At 49.3% G+C, this 23,009-nt stretch overlaps 5 protein-coding genes across 5 annotated transcripts in view; 3 read left to right on the top strand and 2 right to left on the bottom strand.

Annotated features, from left to right (window-relative positions):
* LOC121588882 overlaps positions 1 to 12,314 on the top strand; it is a 39,510-nt gene extending 27,196 nt beyond the window's left edge. Inside the window, exon 2 of the mRNA XM_041907318.1 lies at positions 10,421 to 12,314. Within this exon, the coding sequence (XP_041763252.1) occupies positions 10,421 to 11,514 (1,094 nt within the window). The 3' untranslated portion in view covers positions 11,515 to 12,314. The remainder of the gene's footprint in view (positions 1 to 10,420) is intronic.
* LOC121588885 (mediator of RNA polymerase II transcription subunit 27) lies at positions 12,083 to 13,688 on the bottom strand. Its single transcript, XM_041907320.1, has 4 exons — positions 13,420 to 13,688; positions 13,000 to 13,351; positions 12,714 to 12,935; positions 12,083 to 12,647 (listed from the first exon to the last, which is right to left on the bottom strand). Exons 1-4 carry the CDS (start codon positions 13,596 to 13,598, stop codon positions 12,513 to 12,515), a joined length of 888 nt encoding a protein of 295 aa, XP_041763254.1. The 5' UTR covers positions 13,599 to 13,688; the 3' UTR covers positions 12,083 to 12,512.
* Positions 13,689 to 13,855: 167 nt separating this feature from the next.
* Positions 13,856 to 17,797, top strand: LOC121588879 (vacuolar protein sorting-associated protein 11 homolog). The gene is made up of 5 exons (XM_041907315.1): positions 13,856 to 14,070; positions 14,141 to 16,277; positions 16,352 to 16,649; positions 16,727 to 16,955; positions 17,023 to 17,797. The coding sequence occupies exons 1-5, from the start codon at positions 14,056 to 14,058 to the stop codon at positions 17,611 to 17,613; spliced, it is 3,270 nt and encodes a 1,089-aa protein (XP_041763249.1). The 5' UTR covers positions 13,856 to 14,055; the 3' UTR covers positions 17,614 to 17,797.
* A 14-nt stretch (positions 17,798 to 17,811) lies between these two features.
* Positions 17,812 to 19,920, bottom strand: LOC121588886 (dolichyldiphosphatase 1-like). Its single transcript, XM_041907321.1, has 3 exons — positions 19,711 to 19,920; positions 19,349 to 19,628; positions 17,812 to 19,273 (listed from the first exon to the last, which is right to left on the bottom strand). Exons 1-3 carry the CDS (start codon positions 19,817 to 19,819, stop codon positions 18,910 to 18,912), a joined length of 753 nt encoding a protein of 250 aa, XP_041763255.1. The 5' UTR covers positions 19,820 to 19,920; the 3' UTR covers positions 17,812 to 18,909.
* An 849-nt stretch (positions 19,921 to 20,769) lies between these two features.
* LOC121588887 (translationally-controlled tumor protein homolog) lies at positions 20,770 to 22,753 on the top strand. The gene is made up of 3 exons (XM_041907323.1): positions 20,770 to 20,889; positions 21,397 to 21,652; positions 21,793 to 22,753. Exons 1-3 carry the CDS (start codon positions 20,862 to 20,864, stop codon positions 22,022 to 22,024), a joined length of 516 nt encoding a protein of 171 aa, XP_041763257.1. The 5' UTR covers positions 20,770 to 20,861; the 3' UTR covers positions 22,025 to 22,753.
* Positions 22,754 to 23,009: the final 256 nt, after the last annotated feature.

Raw genomic sequence — 23,009 nt, 5'->3', positions numbered from 1 at the left:
TCTCTGCCCGGATAGTGCCACACTTTACCGGGGCAAAGGAAAGAACGGTAAACGACTATAGCAAAAACACTAGCATGAGGGGCGGAGGGAGGTACTTGTCCAGAAACTCGCTTTCTGGGTCAAGAAATCAAAAAAACGCAATCCAATAATCGCAAACCGACCTACCGTGGGGCGTGTTTTTTGTTGCTTGCTTTGTATGCACGCAAATTATAAGCTGATCAACGTACTGTGATGTTAAGAAAGCGACTCTGGCAAAACGGCAGGAGATCACGAAGCGTTACCATCGGACTGTCACATCCAACAAAGACGAAGATGAACCGCTGTGCACGGTTATTAATCGATGTAAATTTATCGTGCGTTGTTTTCTTTCCGCCCAATGTGTCTCCCGCTGCTGGTACAGAGAAGGTTGGGGGGGGGGGTATTTAATGGTAAATAATTTAAAAAAACACACATTTCCAGACTTCTGGGCTTGCCTTCAAGATGCACGGGATACACTAAGTGTGGCCTACTGACACGATATCCACACCACCGTTGATCTGCATCTTGGGCAGCCGTGAATGTAGGGATCGATCTTTATTCGCTCACGATCGCGATCGCGTCAGCTGTCAAATTAGCGCTGGTGCCCAGCGGGAAAATCGTACTTGTCTACCACACCGTGCCCGTACCTGGAGTAGTCTGCCATCGAGCAGTCATGCTGCCGGAAGATGCCGCGCGCACGCACCCCGACACAGATGACAATAGTGGGTCAACGTCGGCGCAACAGCTGCACGTAAATGCATAGCGAAGGAAATGCACAGACACCCCCTAGTAGTGGTCCAGAACGCAATTGGTCCGGCGCGACCGACTTACATAATAATCACTATCGAGCGAGGACCTCGTGCCGCCACCCCGCTGCCGAGGAATAGTTATCCGCTTGCGTACTATCGCGCCGCGTGTTTCCCGGACGGGCCATGCGGAGCGCGCGCGACACGAGCCAAAACGCGCAAAGGGTTACGAAGGATGTGTGTGTGTGTGTGTGTGTGTGTGTGTGGCTACGGCGACCGAGCCGCAAGCAGTATCGCCGCGTAACACAACGTGTCTGACCTGGTTTCGGTTTCTTAGTTTTTTTTTCCTTCTTTACGCATGGCGAGTCGACCGAGATGACCACCACAGTCGGGTCTGGAGGCTTTTCCGACCCGAGCCGGACTCTGTGACCGGAATTTCTCACCATGATTACACCGCACGATGCTCTCTGCGGCACCGGCGGTTTGGTGGGTAATTGAGCAGGGGAGGCATTATTTCCGATTAAATATCGTTATGAAGTGGAGCTGAGGATGACTGTGGTGGAGAGCAATAGGAAACGTGGAGTGTGAAGAGCAGAAGAAAAAAAAACAAGCGAGCAAGAAACGAATCTGCATAAAACAAGATGGGTGTGTGTGTGTGTGTGATAATAATGATTATTATAATCACATGATCATTTGCCGTACAAGGAAACATTAAGCAACGAGAGCGATGCGTGGTGTGGTGGTGTTATGCTACGGCGAGGAAGAAAGGCGTTTTGTTGGTGTATATTGAATTTGCATTTTATCACTGCATACACAAACACACACGCCGTGCGGGGGGAGGGGTGCTCGGTAGAAAAATGGGAAGTGAAATCCTGTCAAGTATGCTCGGTCGGTTAATTAGCGTTGTCGTAAATTTGCTTCTGTAATAAATCAGTTTGCAGGGAGTAGGAAGGCATTTCTTGAGCTGCTGCAAAAAGGGAAACAACCTTTGAGGGCGATAAGCAGTGACAGTCCGAATCCAGAACAATCGGGCATGCTCATCAGATGAGCTAATGCAGCATTACTTTGCTATCAGCCACACACGTCAGTGATCGCTATCTGTTTGGAAACGTTTTGGTGAAGGTTTTTGGGTTCGCCATTATCAGTGGCAAACAAAATATTCGAACCTCGCGCACAATGTCTCGGTGACTTCCTTTGCGGCGGTACTACATAGCAGAAGAGAGCAAAAACCTTCCGTGACGAAATTCACTTTAAAATATTGTACCCGAATCCCTGGCGAAGGTTACTGACGAACCACACCGCCACACGATGAACGTGTGTTGAATGGTTGATGTTGTGTTTCTACACGGTGCCTGGAACCTTTTTTTTTGCCACGTCTCTCAAATCCACCCTCACACGCTTTGGCGGGGTTGGCTGATCATTCATCCAAGACTGGCCGGATTTGTTTGATCAATTTTCAGCGGAAGAAACGCTCACTTTGCATGCCCTTCCGGGAGCGCCCGCAGGGAAACTTAATACGGGGTGCGCAGGCAAGAAAACGTTTGGCACAAAAGTCGATCGCCTGTCTATCGATCGATCGAGTGGTGACATCCGATACGGACGGATCCGTTTCGTTTTGCTTAGGTTGTTTGAGATGCTATGCGGATGTTTTGTTTTTGGCGATCCTTTTTCGCATGGAATCGGTCAATCGTGACGCGGGGTAGATCGTGTGGTGCTGGAGCCACGGATGCAGGTTCAGTGGTTTGCGCAGGCTTTTTCCACATATTATGACACTATAACACGTGAAAGAGTGGGAAAAAGATACACAAAATATGGTCTGTAGATATGTGTTCGTTGCTGCATTTATTTCGTCTATGATTCATCATGCAGTGTTAGAATTTAGTCGACGAACTCCCCTGTGTCATCCATTGGATCTCAGGTGTCTTCCATTAGTTAGGGCCCGCATAGGATTGTGTGTTAGGTTGGTGTCTGCGTTTAATAGGGCCATATTGTGGATCATGAAGATGGTTACAAAAGTCCTAGCGATGCTCTCCAGAAAGCCTTAGTATATACTAGATTGGAACCTGGAACGTGCATGTCATTTAGACATATATTTGACAGCTGTACCACGAGAACGACTCCTCAAATCGGTATACAGATGGGTGGTATTTGTTGCAACACTTGCTTTCTTTGTAGCAAAGTCAGCAACCTTTGTGTAGTCAACATCTACTTGTTTTGCTCCGGTGTCATCCACAATCTGGACATCCCGCAGGCAAGAACTACTGTGTAAGTTATTGCAAAGTGGTTCCCACATTATGCACGGACGCCAGCCCACACGCCAGCTGCTGCTGTCTGATGGGCAATTCTGTCCCTTTTGCAGATAATACCTAATGATGCTGCTACCTAGAAGGAGCAGGGCTCCCTTTGGGGCCCTAATCGTAGGACGATATTGGGCCCTTGCCGCAAACATTGTTGCGAGCGATATTACGGGAGATGCTGGCTGTATCTCATAACTGTCACGGGATGCATCCTTACCTGTGACAGGCTGTGTGCTATCACATATTTCTAGTGCGCAGTAGTAGTGCTGCTTCGAGGAAACCCTTCCCTTCTATGTTGCTGCACTTGCCACCAGAACCGGTTCCGGTTGCTTGAGCGCGGACAGCTGTGCGGTGGTAGTGTGGCACGGAACAAGATTCTTCGATGAAGTAAACAACCCACGCGTTACACGGACTCCATAATCTTAATCTTAATTTCATTCATAAACGGTGTCTCTGCACGGATGGTTGTGTGTTCGTGTGTGTGTGTGTGTGTGTGTGATTTAACTTTGCATTTGCGGGACGCTGCCCTCTCCTCCTTCTCCGGCCCTGCCAGTCCACAGTGTTTGGTGGGTCTCCCTCAATCGTTCCGTTCAAAAAATGCATGCAGCAACTCTGTTCACAACGAGCGATTGCTTCGAGTGTTGTCGTCGTGCAAAGTGGTGTGCCTGTGTTGTAGGTTGCGTACTGGTTGCTATGAGTGGTAGTGCCCGTACTCCAGGCACTTATTACATTTGCCATTGGCAGTTATGAAGTTTGCCAATAAATAAACATTTTTACGAGCTCTGGTGATGGTGGTGGTGGCGGTTGGTGAAGCGCGGCCTCTATGCAGAAGAAGATATTGTAGAAGCACACCGACAACGGACTCTGCGGAACTAGGACATGCACAAGACCATACCCCAGAAGGTTGTATGCGTTGCACGTTCCTCCTGCAAATCGCGGCCATGATTCACAAAGAGCAGCACCGCACAACAACAACAACGACGGAGCGTAACTAAATCGCACAACTTGAGACAGTTTAAGACTGCAAATAACAATAAAAATGAACAACCGCCATACGTTGCGCTGAGCCGAGTGTACTGGGGCTTTTGTGAAGATGTGTTGCCGCAGATAATTCCCTGCTCATTAACATATCAACAGACACGGACGTTGGGCGAAACGGAGTAGCACACGGAGCATAGGAAATGAGGGTGAAAGGGCCGCAACGTGTGCCGAGACGCTACAAGCGTGTAAAGCCTATTCAATGTGACCAAACTGCACCGTGTGTGCATATATCCTTCCCTGCAGGTCATACGGTTCATTTGTGTCATGTCACCGCCGTGCCGGGATCAGGTGAAGTTTGCAATGCAAACTCCCACAGACGGACAAGCTGTGTATGTATAATCCTGCTTAATAAGTGCATATTCATCGTGCCACCGCGTGGTTGTTGTTGCTGACGGAGTCATGCTGAGTTATGGTGCTCCGGTGGTTTGCTTTAATTTGATCGGTCATCTCCGTCATATTCAGGACGGGAGGATCTGAACTGCCGATTGCTGATCATGATTTGCATATTATCTTTAACGCACACATTTAAGATCACTCTCTGCTCGCGCATTGATCGACGCAAGCGCATACAGCTTCGTTGGATTCTGGTTTGACTCGATTCGAAAGCATCTTCGGCCTCCGGTGGATGACTGCGAATGAATTGTGCCTCCCACCTCTCTCTCCTGCAACTCTTTCCCGGCAATACATTTCACTCGGTACGTGGCAGTAGGCTGTGGTTCCGACGCGGCAAGAGGTGACACTTCGGGGACGGAAATCTTCCCACGTGCAGCTGATTGACGCACAGAGCCGAACACTCACGGCGCAGCCGCTTGCACGGGTACTACTTGCCCAGCCCTGGCTGGCGGGTACACACGCCATCACGCGGGATAAGCTTTCGGTTTAGTCGGTTTCGGTCGGCCCAGGATAACCACCACCTTCTCACCTCCATCCCGTATTGGATGGTGGACGACAACCATTGAATCGAATTTATGTCACCGTGCACACTCACTCGGCTAGCGAAGAATGGCGCAGAGGGTGGTTAATGCTACGTTGGCGTTGTTGAATGGAGTTGTGCAGAATCCCACGGCTTTCTTTCCTCCGTTTCCGCCTTGCGAAAGCTTTTCCCACCCACCGCAATTCATTCACTGCGGCAAAGCGTCGAAGTGCGAACAATAAATGAAACGAAGCAAAAAATGACACCTCTCGCCATGGGGGTTGGAGAGAAACGACTTGCTCGGGGTTTGGTGCACTCGCACTCTGCCCCCTCCACCTTATTAGCAGTTCAAAATGTCGTTAGAGAAGGCATTCGCCAAAAATTCGCACGCCACACGGGGTCGGATCTAGCGGCACGCCGAGGACAAATATGGAGAGCCATTTTTTAAGTGTCATGTTTGGGTGCCAGTTGTTTAGCTATCTGGCTGGGATGGGTGAGAGGGAGCACACGTTATTGTGATAATGAGACGATAATTGAAGACATCTGCACGCTGTCAGCATATGGGCAGAAGCTTTCCAGGATTGAAGCAATCGGGGAATTGGCACCGACATTTGGTGGAATCATCTAACACTAAAGGTGTCACACCGCTCACAACGATGTTTGGCGTGAAATCATTGTCGTTTGTTTGTGAAGCCAATCGTGCGGCGAACCAGGCCGAGCTGGGTGCCTCAACCCCCGCCATCACAATTTGTCATATTCGATTCTGTAACACGAACCTCACCGGCGGCCTGCCCGAGTAACAAGTTCAGTTCTCAGTCACTTTCACGGTTGCGGTTTTCGGTCGCCAGCAACAACAACTTAATGACATTTAGAAAGTTCAGTAAGCGAGGTTGGTTGGGGTTTAATGATTTAAACGACAGCGCTCTTCAACGAGCGCACGCTGCGGTTGTAACTCTAGAATCTTAACACTGTCACACCGTCGGCTCGGCGAGGGATGGCGTGGAGGAGAGGCAACAATTTCACCAGAATGCAGTCTCGCTGGCTGGCTGGCAGGATTGGCTCGCTGGGTGTGTCATAGACGGATGCGGACGAGGGAGAAAACCGCGCAATTTGATTAAGATATCAAATTCATCATTTCTGCCGCCCGCATTCGTTAAAACAGCAGCAGCAGCACCGGCAGGAACCCCTGGACCCATCCTTCGCTTCGGAGTTCATTCATCTGCGCCTTACTGTCAGGCATCCGATCGCTATTGCTGTGTGTGTGTGTGTGTGTGTGTGTGTGTGTGTGTGTGTGTGTGTGTGTGTGTGTGTGTGTGTGTGTGTGTGTGTTTTGAAATGAATGGCGTTGCATTGTAGTTGCATTTATTATGTGGTGATGCTGTGCTGTGCAAGCAGCAGGAGGAGCATTAAACTCGGGATGGAAACTGTTCTGTTTGTGTGTGCACATGTTTGCATGTGAGACACGATCGTAGGAATGTAATAAAAAATTGACATTATTATTCCACGCGATCTGATCCTCGTTGGGGATTTAAGCTGCCCTCCCTCTGTCTTATGTAGAATCTTATGCTGCTGTTGTGCGTGTGTGTGATAATGTGTGCAGACAGGAAATGATGATTACTTCCCTATAAATACTTAACCAGCGCTTTTAAATGTTAAGTGTCTAACAGCTGGAACAGTGTTCCTCGACCACCAGCCCCACCAGAAACATCACCAACAGGCGTGTTTGTTGAAGGCGTGCTATGTTTGCACTGGCGTGTGTCTTTGTTCTTTACATGTTCGGTTGGTTCCCCATACCAGCGTCTTCCATGACTCGGCTAGTGTGGTTCGTGTTTTATTGCTAATAATCATTCAATTTCTTCATGTGCAAGGTGTTCGTTGGCACTACACAAGTTTGTGTCTGGCCAAGTTAGAGCCCAGTGCAACACCCACCCAACCCCCGAGAACAGCGCGCAGCACCATTGCAGCACCTACATCCCCAAAGGGAGGGAAGCAATAAGGAAGCAATGAAGACGTCGGGCTCGGTCGACGGGGACGAACGCACGACACAACACCGGCGGTGTGCTATCTGACTCATCCGATGAGCATTTGCGAGTGAGGCGTGTGGTTTTTTACGGATTTGTGCAGTATTATAGTGTTTGTGATCATCTTACTGGTATAATGCTCTTTTTGCTTTGCCCACTTACAAAAAATACAAAACACAAAAAAATAAACAAAAAAGTAACAAACAACCTCCTACTACTGCGGTGCGGTTGCTGCCGCCGGTACGGGGTATGTCCTTCAAGATGCGGGATGCTGCGCTTAAGCCAGAAACCTGCTTCTGAATCATCCGTGACGGGAAGTGCTTAAAAAGGTGCACGCTATTGGAAATTACGCGCTTCTTTCGATCTCTTTCTATCGTTCTCCCCTTTCATTGCGTTTTACCCCGATGCATTGCCGTCGATTCATGTGCAAAAGGGTAAAATTTGCTCCGGTGCATCGGGCATCATTTACAGTAATTGCCCCGAGCCTTGCATACACGTACAAACACATTCACGGGCGGTGCAATAATGTCGACCATTTTGGCTGTGCATCGGTGCTGTATTCGGCATGTTTTGCTAGAACTCTGGACCGACCGCATAAGAGCAGAGAGAAAGAGAGAGAAAGAGAGAGAGAGAGAGAGAGAGAGAGAGAGAGAGAGAGAGAGTAAGAGAGAGAGAGAGAATGAGAAGGACAAACTCGGGATGCATTATTTCCCTCTGAACTGCATCACCACCAAGACGGGGGCCCATTATTGTGTGCGACGAAAAAGACGTTGCAACCCAGGAACCTAAGCGAACCCTGCGAAGAGGTCTTGAGGTCGGCGAGGAGGACTCTTTACGGCCTGTTTCTTTGTGTGTGTGTTTGTGCTGCTAAGCGAATTAAACCGGTTCCCTGAGGCAGCGCTAGAATTGTGATGCTGTTGTGTGCAGCATGCGAACTTTTGGCCACCGGCGTACCACCACCATTGCGACCAATGTGTGTGGTATGTTCTAGCTTGAGCGTACACGGCCATAACCTGCAGTGGTGCAGCTATGAGATGCTCAACATCGAAGCATTGCAGCAAGCGCAACAGACGTTAGAAACAGGAACAAAAGTACGCTTTGCATCAGTTAGAAAACAAGATTGAAACAGGTGAATGTAACGCATTCCAGTATATTTCTTGCATTTTTTATTCAAAAAATGCAAACCCACAATGCATGAGATGTTTATACGTTTACTGAATATTAGCTCTGACCCACATATTGCGGTATGTGTAACGGGGCCAGAGGATCACCTCGTTAGCGGTCACGGGCAAGGCAAGCAGAGCGCAATTTCACCGGCTGAAAGGGTCAGAGCGTCGTGTGGAATTGCAAGTCGGGCAGCTGGCTCGAGATAATTAACAGTAATTGCATCCTCCGAAAGGCGACGCTAGGCGATACAAACACACTAGTAGAGGCTAGCTAGAACTCGGCACACTCTATAGTAGCGATCTCGTTGTAGCTTATCCTGCCCCAAGGCGTATGTCAATAGTGCGCTGGTGTTACATGAGATCGCTTAATGCAAACAAGCCGATCACGACTAGCAAACGTTGAACTCGCTCAAGCCCCACCGTCCGCACGCTAAGCGATCGATCTCCACTTCCCTACTTCGGTAGTGTAATACTCCGCATAGCCGTTCGAAGTAGGCTGTTACTGGAAGTGAGCCCTAGCTTTCCCTTATCGATGTGGATCTCCTTCAAAAAGCACTCATCTTGCCAGGCTCTCACCCGCTGTTCGTTTTACGTAAAGCGACGTATCCGCTTTCCTACCGAAGGAGCTCCCTTGAGACGCCGCGATGCATCGCACACTGGGAAAAGGGATCATCTCCTATACCTTATTTGCACATTAGGCACTCTTGTGTACAGACAGTTGATTAACCACCCCTCCACCGAGGGTTGGGAAATGTAAGGGAGCTCTTTTAGTTTCATCTTTACCGATCGACCACCGGTACCTGATCGATCGTTAGCAGGCGCTCGGAAATTACATCATTGTACACTGCACACGTACCCACCACTGGTTGGCGTCTGCATTCGAGATGTTCGCATTCAAACGCTTGCCATTGCCGCCGCAAGGAGGAGCGCATACACTTCGTGTCTTCGTGTCGGGTGGCGGTGCGCGTTACAAGTGGTCAGGAGGATTTCGGTTTATCGTTGCACTCGAATCTCAATTGTGTCCGCCTTTCAAAAAGGGGAACTGGCGTGAGCCTGCCGCGCCGGAGCCCAGAAGGTAGATGTGCGGTAGACAATAATTGTCGATAAGTTTCGACTGGTTTTCGTAAGAGCTGCAGGGCAATCGCGAAGCTACTTTTGCAGCACGATAGCTTTATACGGTGCTTTCGTTTTTCATTGTAAAGTGCAGCCGGGGTATTTCTGCTCTCTGGGTGAGTTTCTCAACGTAAGTCCATGCTTTGTTGCCTAATCTAGATAAAATACAATGCTGCAAGTTTACCATAAACTTTGAGTTTGGTTTTCATGTTCTTCTAATAGCTACAAAAATTGGAGTTTAATGTATCCCTGAATTGTTTCTGACATTCTTCCACAAATCTTCTGGACTTTGTTCTTTGAATTTCTCTACCCTGAATTACTTAAATGCCCCCCATCCACTGTTCAGAATTGGATTAGAATCATATCCGGACTCGGACCTGGGATACTCCATAATCAGTTACAGGACAGAACTGATGTTGTTGTTGTTGTTGTTGTTGTTGTTGTTGTTGTTAAAAAGATTAAAGAGGTTTTGGACCTCTTAGGGTCTCTTTCGCCTCTGAGTTACAGGACTCGTATAGGTTTGCGTCTCTGGCTCAGAACCAGGAAAGATTAGGAAGCAGTTACCCCTTCCGTGTCCGTGCTCCGAAGTTTATGAGGACCTTCGAGATGCGTTACGTATCGCTGCATCAATATCACAACATAAATTTAAATAATATTTATACATGTTCTTTTCATTCGGAAATAGTGGGCTTATATCTACCAAGTAATCCTTCGCAAGCCCCGAAATTTGTCGACCACCTGCGAAGATTTAAACGCGTCGTTAAACCATTTTTATTGCATAGTTAAAGCTGACGCTAATGTATGCCAATATTTCTCCAGACCTCGATCGATGGCAGGCGATCACGCTGCCCACGTAGTATTTGTTTGAATATCGATAGAGGTTTGAAAATTGAAAAGGAAATAACGTACATCAATCGTGTTCAACATACTACATCGTCTGGCATTGGATAAAGAGATATCGGCTGCTTTGAAATGCTAAGTCGTTTGGAGCGATTGGAGGGGTGTCGCAAATAGGATTAATTTAATTATTAAACAATGACCTTTGTAAAGATCATGGTTTGTTTGTAAGCAAATCTAACGCTTCTTCTCATTCGTTCACTTGCAGACTGTACCCGCTTTCACGAGCAATGTGTCCGCTGCACCGATACGGGCTGCGTCAAGTGTACGGAAGTGCTGCGCATCGACACCGGCGAATGTCTGTCGGAGTGCCCGAGCGGGTACGGCGCACAGTGGTCTACGAGCAGCGAGTACATGGGCCGCGTCTGCCATCCGGTCGGGATGTCGGGATCGTTCCTGGCCGCCGTCGTCGGCATCGTTGCTGGGGCGATCCTGTGCGTGGTGCTGATTTTCGGTGCGCTGGCCATCCTGCGACGACGCCAGAAGCGCAAAAAGTACCGCGAATCGTTCATCGACGAAAACATCGACCGGCTTGAGTTCTTGCGCCAGCTGGACGAGCTGCGCCCGCAGGCGGAATACTTCCTGCAGATGCTGAACGACACGCGGCGCCAGATACGGAAGCTGCACCTGGCCGGTGACAGTGCCGGCGCTGCCACGTACCATCCGGTGGTACGCGATCTCGCCAAAATACTGATCCTGCTGAACAAACCGATCGAGCTGATCAATGCGCCACCGCACGACTGGCAGCGGCTGTACGTGTGGGCCGAACGTGTGCTCGACCGCTACAAGCCCGAGCTGGCGCAGCTGATCGAGTTTCTGCAGCAACCGTCTGCGTCCGATCCACGGCTCGGTGCGTCGGACCATTCCACCTTCAAGTCGGCATCGTACCACCAGCACGGTGGTGCGCCGGGCACGGACCTATCGCCCAGCCTGAGCCAGAAGAACGAGCGCAACCTGCTGCAGCCGGAGTTGATCCAGCTGCAGAAACATCGCACACTGCCGTCGATGCAGACCACGCACCACTTCCTCGGTTCGCTGATCAGTTTGCACGAGTTTGACGAACGATCGTCACACACGACCGACACCAGCTCAAACCACCACTCGACGACCGGCGTCGTTAGTGGGAGCGGTGGTGGTGGCGGTGGCGGTGGAGGTGGTGGCAACAATCCGTTCGACGATACGTTCGATCACGTTCGCACGTACCTGTCCACGTCCGGGATGAACGACAGTTCGCTCTGGTTGCAGGACGAGTTCTTTAAGCTGGGCTTCCGGCCCCAGGACGAAATCACGACCGAGCTTTGATCGGCGAGGGAGGGGAAACGTGTGTCCCAAATACACGATGTCACCATTCCAGTGCAAATCAACAGGATACGCAATATTTGTATATAAGCAATACATGGTCAAAATACCCCGCCGCTGCCGCCGCCGCCGCCCGGTGCTATCGTTTGGCGTGAGGATTACGGGACCCGCGAAACAATACGCACATATAATGGCGCACACGCAGGCATCATGTGCACTAGTCAGATACGAGCGCGGTGCTCTAGAATCACATAGACGGGCATAGGCCGCCACCGAACAACGCGAAGGAGGAGGACATAATCCGTAATCAGCATTAAAATTGTTAGTGTGTGTGTATATGTAAACATTGAACTACAAACTAACAGGACAAAGTTATATTGTAAAAGTAGGGTATTAAAACAATGCAACCACCAATTGAGCAGGTTGAAGGGAACGTTAGGCAGAACTATTTATTCCTGTTTTCTTCCTCGATCGCGGGAATGCACAAGGCAGGGCTAGACCAATTGTCGATTGGTTAATCGGTACGAAGGATTAAGCAATTGTTAGCTGTGCTATTGCATTGTCTTTTTTCTTAAGCACTATTCATTAATCCATCGCGGATCGAATCGGTTTAGATGGTCCATGTTGCACAAAGTACGACAATAATGATTAATTTTAGTGAAAAATCGTCCCCAATACGAAGGGGCCAAAATGGAGTTATTCTTATACTACGAACGAAATAAAACGAAAAACGGACATATTGCAAGGGATACACTACAAAAATAAATCTTTTGTTACTATTGTGGAAGGGAAATTCATTCGTATTCGTATTTGTGTGTTTCTTGCAGTTTGGAATGGAATCCGAAAACGAGCTTATCATGATTGATTTTACTGCATGGAATTTGTTTTATTCCGAAAAATGCCACCCGTTCAGACGCCGTGATAACTGGCACGGAGTACTATGTCCAGTCCATAGCGAACGCCCATGTATGCTGTAATCTACTTCACTCGAGCTTCCGCTGTTACTGCTTACATTCTTCGTGAAACGGTTCCAACGTTCGTAAATCGCGCCAGGTCGGTGGAAGTGTATTGTGCAGATGTTTTCCACACTTTTTACACGGATCAGCGAAAAGGGTTACGTAGCTTCGGAACCATGTCTGAAAGGAAAAAACAAAATATCAAAATAATCGTTTGACCTTTGTGGTACGCGCGCATACACTTACGATAAAGCTGCGTATGGCCAGCTCCGGCAGTGTGGGTGAGAAAAAGTGCAACATTGCCGAATGTGCATGATCCTGCACCTTGCGGAATACCTGATGTCTCGATTCGGTCCATTGCTCATCGACCCCGTCCAGCAGTGACTCCTCGTACCCTTTCACCGTCACCCATTCGATCAGCAGTCCCTTCAGTATGACTGCAGCGCGCAGCACACGGGCAATGGTTATCTGAAATGCGCCCGAAAATGTATTGCAATTCCACTACACCGCTTAGTTTACGGTGGGTTCTTACGTGTAAAATTGCATTCGTCATAAAGGGGCGTGCAATTTTCAGGTTCATGTTGTTGTAATGTATGCTACCGATCAGATTTTCCACCATTTGCGGTGTGGCCAGATGGCTCGAGGGAAGCGACCGTCGGCGCTTGGTGTTGGTGTAGTACGAGCGTTTCAGCGAGTTCTGCTGCAGTAGCGTCGAGGCGAAGGTGCTGTACTCGTGCAGCTTGTCGTGCCATTTGTAGCTCTGCACCAGGTGCGGATACAGTGCCTGCCGTTCGAGGTTCGTCTCCAGCGACAGGTATGCCGAGTTGGCAAGGGTCAGCGGCGTCTGGGGTGGCGTTAGATCGTTTATGCAGGATTCAAAGTCTCTGAAAACGGTACCGGCAGCATGCATGAGTAATGTGTATTCCAGTTTTCTCTCACAAGCTATCCTTACTTGAGATTAGCGTTAACCGAGTTGAGTAGCTCCTGTAGCTCTTGAAGAAACTTCTGCTCCTTGCCCTCTTCGCCATGGTCTGCACGCACTCCTGTGCCAAGCGTTTCGAACACTTGACCTACACTCGAGCGCAACACGCGCAACTGAGAGAGAGCGTTGTTAATTGGTTCTAAATTCATGATTTTATTGCAAACTTTCTGCAAGCCGTGATCCCGGTAAAGTTTTGTATTGTTTATGTCGTGTCAGATGCGGCAAACGTAAACAAGCGGCCTCTGGATTTGGTTTATAAGAGAGGGTTCAGCCTCTTGTTCGATTCGGCTTGAAAGTACAAAAAATGGTGCATTTTTTCTGTTTTACCGTTTACTTAAAATATAAATATTCTGAACAACTTGAGTGTGTCAATTGCTTTGCTAAATTTTTATCGAAAGATTCGAAGAAAAGTTCAAAAATTAAACCGCACAAAGGGCTCGCTGGCACGAAAAGAACCATTGTCAAAGTGACAGCTGAACTGGACGAGAAAATTGCTCATCAAAACATTTCCCTCCCCGTCGTCGCAGAACAGCACCGAACAACAGTATTGCAGCAAATTGCACTAATTGGATAAATTCGTACGACTCTGCCGAAAGGCACACCGCAATGGCTATCTTCGAGGTGAAAAGGCTACAGCGTGCATTGCCTGCAACGTAACTAACCGTCTTCATCTCTGTACCGTATTCCACAGTGGCGTAAGTTTAACTTTTTCGACCTCCGCCAGGGCGTCGATAAAGATAACGTGTCCGGGGCGTTGCAGGGCGCAAAGATTACCGCGACGGCCAATGGCAGCAGCTTGATCGTGATTTGCGACTCGAACGGATATATCCACACATTCAGCCGTACCTGGTCGGCCATCAGCTTCAAGGGCCACGAAGGCTCGATACTGCTGTGCGACATTGCCAAGCCCAACAATCTGCTCGTAACGGTGGGCGAAGATATTAACGGCCCCTCGTTTAAGGTTTGGAACCTGTCGAAGCTGTCCGCCACGAATGGGGCGCAATGCTTGCGCACCGTGCGAACGATGGTATCCGTGCCAACCGCGCTGGCCGTCTCGGACGGTGGGCAGTTTATGGCGATCGGGTTTGCTCAGGGCAACATCTCCCTGTACCGCGGGGACATCAGCCGGGATCGGTCGAAAACGCTCAAACAGCTAACGGCCGGTACGAGCGACATCGCAGGCATCGCTTTCAAGCACTGCCACAAGCACACGCAAATGTTTGTCTGCTCCAATTCGGGCGTGTACGTGTACAACCTGCACAGTCGCGACAAGGAGATTCGCGTGATACTGGCCACCATGAAGAAACCGGTCGGTTGCTGTGCGCTGCAGACCGGCCACAACGAGGGCCACTTTATGGTGGGGCTAGAGGATGCGGTGTACTGCTACACGTCGGACGGTCGGGGGCCGTGCTATGCGCTGGAAGGCAACAAGACGCTGCTCCACTGGTACCGGTCCCATCTGCTGGTGGTGATGCGCAACCCGAGAAGTCCGGGCGGGTTCACGCTCACTGTCATCGACATACAGAACAAGTTCATCGTGTTCACCTCGCCGATAGAGGAGGTATCGGCGATTCTGACCGAGTTCGGCACCTGCTACATCCTGACCGAGGGCAAACAGATCCTCCATCTGGACGAGAAGGACCTGCAGAGCAAGCTGAACGTGCTGTTTAAGAAAAATCTGTACGACATTGCGGTGCGCATAGCCAAATGCAATCAGTACGATGCGGAAGGGCTGGCCGGCATTTTCAAGCAGTACGGTGACCATCTGTACAGCAAGGGCGATTTCGCCGGTGCGGTAGAGCAGTACGCGAAAACGATCGGCTACCTGGAGCCTTCGTACGTGATACAGCGCTTCCTGGACGCCCGCCACATACACTATCTCACGGACTATCTGCAAACGATACACGCGCAGGGCCGGGCGACGGCCGACCACACGACGCTGCTGCTGAACTGCTTCACGCGGCTCGATCGAACGACCCAGCTGAAGGAGTTTCTGAAGAACGATCAAAAGTCCAACCTGTTCGACATCGACGTAGCGATCAAGGTGTGCCGTGATGCGTCGTACGTGGAGGAGGCGTTGCAGCTGGCGAAAGCACACCGTAAGCATGACGCCTGCCTCAGCATACTGACGGAGGATATGGGTCAGTTTGAGGAGGCGCTGAACTACATCGAATCGCTGGCGTGTGCGGAAGCGGAGCATAGTATCAAGCGGTACGGCTCCGTGCTGATGACAAACTGTCCGTCCCGAACGATCGCGCTGCTGAAAAAACTCTGTACAGAGTATGCGACAAACCGGAACTCGACGCAGGGCAGGGACGCCCTGACGGTGGCCGATTTGTTGGCCGATCTAAATCTGAACGACGAGCGCGGCCACGGCAACCCGGAAGAGTTTATACATCTGTTCGACGATACGGAGCTGTTGATCGATTTTCTCGAGCATCTGATACGGTTCGTGCCGGCTAGCAGCCAGTGCGTGTACAGCACGCTGATCGAGCACTATCTGTACCGGTGGAAGGAAAGCACGGCGGTGGAGGAAAAGCTGCTCGATCTGCTCAAATTCAACACGGACCGGTACGACAAAAACCATGCGCTTGCCCAGTGCCGCATGCACGAGTTTTGGCCCGGCGTCATGTATCTGTACGAGGAGGATAAGCTGTACCATCTTATCATACGGCACTATCTGCGGCATCGGCAGTACGAGCAGCTGCTGGCGTGCTGCCGGAAGCTGGCCCACAACAATGCCTCCCTGTGGCTGCTGACACTGAACGGGCTGAAGAACGATGCGCAAGCCCCGCCGCATCTGTTCAACCAGATACTGCAAGTAATTTGTAAGTACATACGTCGTCATGGCTTAGTTTGTTAATGTGTGGTTTATATGCCGAGCATTTCATTTCCTTCACAGCTCAGAAAAGACTGCAGGCTCCGCTGCAGGTGCTCGACTGTCTGGCGGTGGATAACGGTCCCAACTTCCTCTCGGTGAAGGAATATTTTATGCAGGTGTTCCAGAAGGAACAAGACACCATCCGCAGTGAGGAGGAACAGGCGCGAACGTACCGCGAAGAGTCGGTGTCCATTAAACGCTACATAAAGCACCTGCAGGAGGGTAATGTGGAGTTTCAAAACACAACCTGTGATGCGTGTAAGCAGCCGCTGTCGATGCCGGCCTTGTTTTTCCTCTGCAAACATTCCTACCATCAAGAGTAAGCGATAACAATTGGTTACAGTTACAATTAGCAATGGTTGATGTCGTGTTTTGCACGTGCGAACGTATTTTCAGCTGCATTCGAAGCTACACCGATACGGAACGGGACTGCCCCGTGTGCAATAAGAACAACATGCAACTAATCGAGGCGCTTAGAGCGCAGAGTGAGGCCCGCGATCAGCACGAAATGTTTCACGACCTGCTCGATCGCTCGCCGGAACCGTTCTCAGTGGTGGCCGACTACTTTGGGCGTGGTTTGTTCAATAAGCTGCTGATTGTTGAGGAAGGCGATCCACCGATGGAGGTAAGCAATGAGCATTCCAGGATATATTCTGCAGATTATGAATGACGCTTTCACCCCCGTTGTATAGATTCCAGAGCCGACCAAACAAACGGAAAAAGCAAAACCAAACCCATCCGTTGCGTACGAACCACGGCCGGTCATTCCCCCCCAACCAGCAGCGCCGGCGTACACGAGCGAAGCAAGACTTCGCCAGGAGGAGGGCGGACGCTCGGGACAGCTGCGCATGGAGTCGCAGGAAAGTGAAATGCGCCTCCGGCTGATGGAACAAGAGCGCATCCGGCAGCGGCAGCAGGCAGCCACTATCGCACAGCAACAGATGAAGCTGCGGGACGATCGTCGCAGTCCCAAGATGCAATCCCCGTACGGCAGTCCGCGACCCGCGGCGGCCAGCGTCGATCTGAACAAACAGCTGCTGAATCCATTCGAAAAGGCAAACGTCGTTCCGTCGTCGAAGCCGATCAGCAGCGCAAAAGATATCGCAAAAATACCGATCGCAACTACCGCACGCAATCCGTTCGATGAGGAGGAGGCGACGGACTACGACAATACCAAAAATCCTTTCGGTGAAGAGAGTGCACCGGCGGCGACCGATCGTTCCGCTGCTAGGAACCCGTTCGAGGAGGAGTACGACAGCAAGCTGGATCCATTTGCGGAGTAATGCTACCAACACATCAAACATATATATCGTGCATGTTATAGCGCGCAAAACAAAATGATAATTTAATACCATCTTTTTCGCTGACCTATTATTTCAATTCTGTTGAGTCTAACCCAACAAATGCGTCCCGTATTTATCCCGTCGGTGAATGTAACCAATAAAAGAATCTGATAACCCCTGTAAAGAGGAGAAGTTTCTGCAACGGTATGCATCAAACGCCAGAGTTGTTTAATTATGTGAGCCTCGCTTTACAAGCTCGTTCTAATTTATTCTTCCTTTTCCTGTGCGTACGAATCGAAAAATCAATCACTTCCAGTGTTTTTGTCGTTTTTATGTCTTCTTTAGTTTTCTAAAAAAAACAAACATGTGTTTCATCATCATCGTCATCATCATCATCACAATACATTCTGGTGGTGGTGTGCACGTGTCCTACGGAGTCGCATTGAAGAGTGTAAGCTCCTGATTTTTTTTTTGCGCTTTTCAGGCGTGCGTCGTGCCTGTGACTTGCTGTGAGGAGTGTTTTCGCGTTGGTATTCGCCAGCAATCATCGGTCTAACAATTAGTGTGCCCTTCGCGGAGGGGAAGTTTCAACTACCAAACATAAATTATTAAGTCGGGGTGGCCCGAATGTCTATTCGATTCGTTTCCGTAGCAAGAAAACTATTACTATGATCCGGCTGCGTGGTGTACTAATAAGTCTCGGAAGCTTGCATAGACCGGCATGACCGGGTAGGTCGTTACGGCAAAAATAAAGAGGAAGAAGAAGAAGAAATTAAAAAGTCGCAGATTGCTAGCCGGAAACGAAAGGCGCCAAATCCGACAGTAATTCCTATTGCCAAAAGGGATGTGAGGAATTAGACAAACGATTTGCCTTCCCTTCGTGTTGACGCCTTGTAGTAGCTTTGCGAACTCAAACGTTCTCGTATAGTAAATGCTTGTATCGGGAAATCGGTGTGTGTGTGTGTGTGTGTTCAGTGTTTCTGAAACTATGTTCTTATTCTCTAAAGCACATCCACAGCTTGTTGATGTTTGTATGACTCGATTGTTGTTCCTATGCTGACCATCGGAACACTCTCTATCTCGCTCTCTCCCTCCGACTGTTTAGCTTCTCCACATCCACACAGGGACAGAAAAGCCCAAAAATGTTGCTGTCTATTGCACCATCGGTGATTTGCCGGCCCTTCCCGGTATTCCGTCCGTATGACAGGGGCAATTTATAGAGTCCATAGCACACGCGTCGACTACTTTTTAATGCTATTTGATGTACGAGTATCGCCGTCAGGGTGACCAAAAACGTCACTGAGATTTCATGCTCACCAGCTTGCGCGACCGGGCGCGCGCTTCGTGCCGCGTAACGGTATACTCGAACCACAGTATGTTCGGTATGAGCGTGGTGTCCCGCAGCAGGAACAGTTCCGACACGCGCCACAGCACGACCATCGGAAAGTAGGGCGTGAGGACGAAGTGCGTCAGCAGGAACCACAGCGCACCCATGACCGTACCGACGAGGGCACCGATCAGCACTTGGGAAAGTGTGTGATAGAGCAGGTAGATCCTGCCGAAGCAGACGAGAAATGCGGCCGTCCAACAGATGGCAAGCACCAGCAATCGTACTAGCCGCTCGAACCGGGCACTATTACTATTATTTATATGATGCAGTCTGCGGGAAGTGCGGGAAGGTGTGAATCAGTAATAATCCAGCTCCGACATCGAACGCACGCACGCTCGCACTTACCTTATGAAGATAAACAGGAGTACGTAGGTGGAAAAAAAGCACATAAACTGTGAGTGCGATGAAGGCATGCCGTACTCGGTCCAAATTTGTGCCCGCGACACTGGCCGTGGCTCCTGGATCCAGTGTTTCAGCAGGATGTTAAGACATTCGTTCACCAGCGTCCCTAGAAAGAACACGATGGTGTGCAAGTCTCTTCGGAACAGTATGAGGGCGACGAACCCCGCACCAATGCCGAGCGGGGCCAGACTGATCCAGGCTAGCAATTTGCCGACCAAATCTCCTGCGGGAACGAGAAACGATCGTCATTGCTTTGTGTGGGAAGCGTTAGAGCCGCAGTCGCATTTGCGGAGGATTCCACTCACCTTTGGGATACTCCACCAGTGTCAGTGTGATGGGTTGCCAATCTATTGCCACATTTTCGTCCACCGACAGGCTCGGTTCGTTCGGCAGCAGCAGATCCGGTGAGGACATTTTACGTGATAGAACTAGCTTTGCTTCTAACGAGGCTGTGACATTTGTTGCCGTTTTGCGGTTGGACGAATGGAACGGGCACGCTGGTACGGATTTTTGGTATTGTTAACGTGTCACGCTTCTGCCCTTTCTTTGCGAAGGGCGTCCTGTGATGGGAGTGTGTGATAGATTGATTAAGGCAGTTTGCGAAAGGTAAGTAAGGAGCTTCGCCACTCTTTGACCGATCAGTGCGTGTTGGTTCTCGTGGTTGGTTCTTGCGTTGCCGTTTCAGGCCCAAATACTGGACTGTGACCGTCTCGTTATCATTGCACACTGCGTACTTTGTTAGCAACAATTCTACCCTTGGTGTACGCCAGTTCCTGGACCATATATGCAAAAAGGGCATATATTTTGGGTACAGAAACCGAAGTCGTGCAGAAACTGTTGGCAATGTTTTGTATGTGTGGCTACAAATGACAAGGCACTGCACGGTGGGTTATGTTTGTGGTCACGATCTACGTCAATAATCAAAATTTGTTCGATATAAAATGTATTTTAGCTCAGCATCAAATCACAATAATTGGTCAAAGTTTATCGGCTATAAGTGGAACAAAATAATGTTCAATTTAATTGTTTATAGAGTATGTATTTTAAAACAAAAGTTATTCCGAAGTGCATCAAGGGCACCCATTGTTCTGCTGTCAAGAAATAATTGACGTTTACAACCAGCACAGGGTGTCGCGTGTGTTAGTTATTTTCAATGCTTCGAGATAATTTAATTAATTTTGTCTAATTACGTTTATCATTTTGCATATCAGTAGTTTGTATAATCATTTAAACATAGAAATCATTTTATACTCCTACCCGAAAGGAGAAAACAACACAAAATGGCGTAGATATGCTTCATTACTTTGATGGAGGTGTCCCACAGTGCCGGATGTGGTCCGAACTGTCTAGATCGAAACGTCGTTCGCTTCAGATCTCTCTTTCCGGTGAGGCTCTTCAGGTGGACGCATCGTAGTTTTTATTAGTTGGACAAAAGTTTTCTCCATCTTCCAACAAAATGAAAATCTGGAAGGACGTTTTCACCGGTAAGTGACAACATGTGTGAAGGGCCATCGTTTTGTGATGGAATATCGTGAAAGCCGCGTGAATTAGTATGCTAAAACTCGCCGCAAAAGTGGTCTCAATATGCCGCTTGCATGTTGCACTCGGTGAGAAAAGACCGCTGGTTGCCCTCTCTGTCTCTCTCACACCCTGGCGAGGATGGCGTATGTGTACGTGTAAAGTCCGTAATTGGAAAAGGCAGATGCATTGCAAGCGTTGTGAATTGGACGAATGCAATGACGAAAGATCTGTATTGTGTGGCTTGCTAATCCTTTCTTTGAATGAAAATATGGTTGCCGTGTGTTCGCCTTATCCTGGCGGCAGGGTACTGCAAACGTAAACAAAAAGATACGCGATGATATTTGAGGTTAGGGGTCATCGTTCGTCTATTTCCAGCAGAGGATGACTCATGGGCTTGTGACGGACAAAAAATATTAACCGGTGTTCTTTTCTTATTCTTTCACTTTCCCCCGATGAAAATCCATTCTCAGGTGACGAGATGTTCTCGGACACCTACAAGGTCAAGCTGGTGGACGATGTCATGTACGAGGTGTACGGCAAGCACGTCTCCCGCACCCTGGGTGACGTGCAGCTGGATGGCGCCAACCCGTCCGCCGAGGAAGCCGAGGAGGGAACCGAGTCCGCCACCGAGAGTGGAGTGGATATCGTCCTGAACCACCGTCTGGTTGAAACCGGATTTTCTGACAAGAAGCAGTTCACCACCTACCTGAAGGACTACATGAAGAAGTAAGTTATGGCGCCCTCCGAGATGGCTGCGGCAGCTCCTGCAACGCAGCCATGTTTGGTTCATGGTGTGCTGTGATGCATGGTGCACGAAACAGCATCTAACTGTAATTTTGTATTCTCTTTTCCCCCTCCCCACACAGACTTGTCACCCGGCTGGAGGAGAAGTCGCCCGGCGAGGTGGAAGTCTTCAAAACGAACATCAACAAAGTGATGAAGGATCTGCTCGGTCGCTTCAAGGACCTGCAGTTCTTCACCGGTGAATCGATGGACTGCGAGGGTCTGATCGCCATGCTGGAGTACCGTGATATCGATGGCGAATCCGTGCCCGTGCTGCTCTGCTTCAAGCACGGTCTGGAGGAGGAGAAGTTCTAAAGTGGTGGTGTTTGTGTATGTGTGTGTGATTGTTGTCGAGACGCGCGTTAGCATCATGCATATATTTTTCAATTTGGTTTAAGCTTTCATATTGACCCCGATTGATCCTGCATCGAGCATAGAAAAGGGCAGACTACTGACTAAACAATAGCGTTATTTATAATAGTGTGAGCAGCGACGGTAGCGCGCTTAGGCGGGATGCGATTTTTCGCACCGTTTTCCGCGCTCGGGCAGCAACAACCCGGTAGAGAACAATCGAGGACACTAAACGAAAGGCGAAGAGGATATTTTGAGACATTTTTTTTTTATAAATTACCGTCAGCATTTAACTTTACGACTAGGCGCGACATTTCCAAACACGATGCGGATGAGAGCCTCACGGTGTAACGAATCGTCTACAATCATTTACAAGTGTGTGAAGAAAAAGACTAAACAATACTCGCCCGCCCCCCTCCCAACGTGTACGCAGTTCCGTTATGTTATCAACTTTTCGTTGGGCGGTATCGCGGTAGAAAGCGCACGTGGACAGTACATCAGCCCGAACGTGTGCGCGCAAAGGAACGTACCAGAATTGGCATCATGACTTCTTTGGAAGGTGGAGAAAAACCAACACGATTATCTTCTGTGTGCTGCAAGATTTAACAGCTTCCTTGCAAAAAATAATAACAACTTCAAGCATGAAAACTTAACATCAAATAAAGAAGAAAACATCAATCGTATCAACTGAAACCCCATGGCCTATTGTGTTGATTATTCCGAACGAGCGAATGCGCAGATTTAGTTGTATGTGCAGCGAAGGTACGGCGGACCCAGGAGGCCGCGGTCGAGATAACGGTGGATGATAGTGAATCCGCGAATCAACAGTTGGTTGGGCGGTGCCGTCAGGTCGTTGAATGAAGTCTCTAAAAATCATGCAGGTTCTAATGATTCTCTTGGTGCAGCTACAGTGATGCATACATTTGAAATAAATTAACATCTGCTGCTG

This window comes from Anopheles merus, chromosome 2R (assembly GCF_017562075.2).
Source record: "Anopheles merus strain MAF chromosome 2R, AmerM5.1, whole genome shotgun sequence".
NCBI classification, from domain to species: domain Eukaryota; kingdom Metazoa; phylum Arthropoda; class Insecta; order Diptera; family Culicidae; genus Anopheles; species Anopheles merus.
This window is presented reverse-complemented; position numbering and strand designations above follow the sequence as displayed.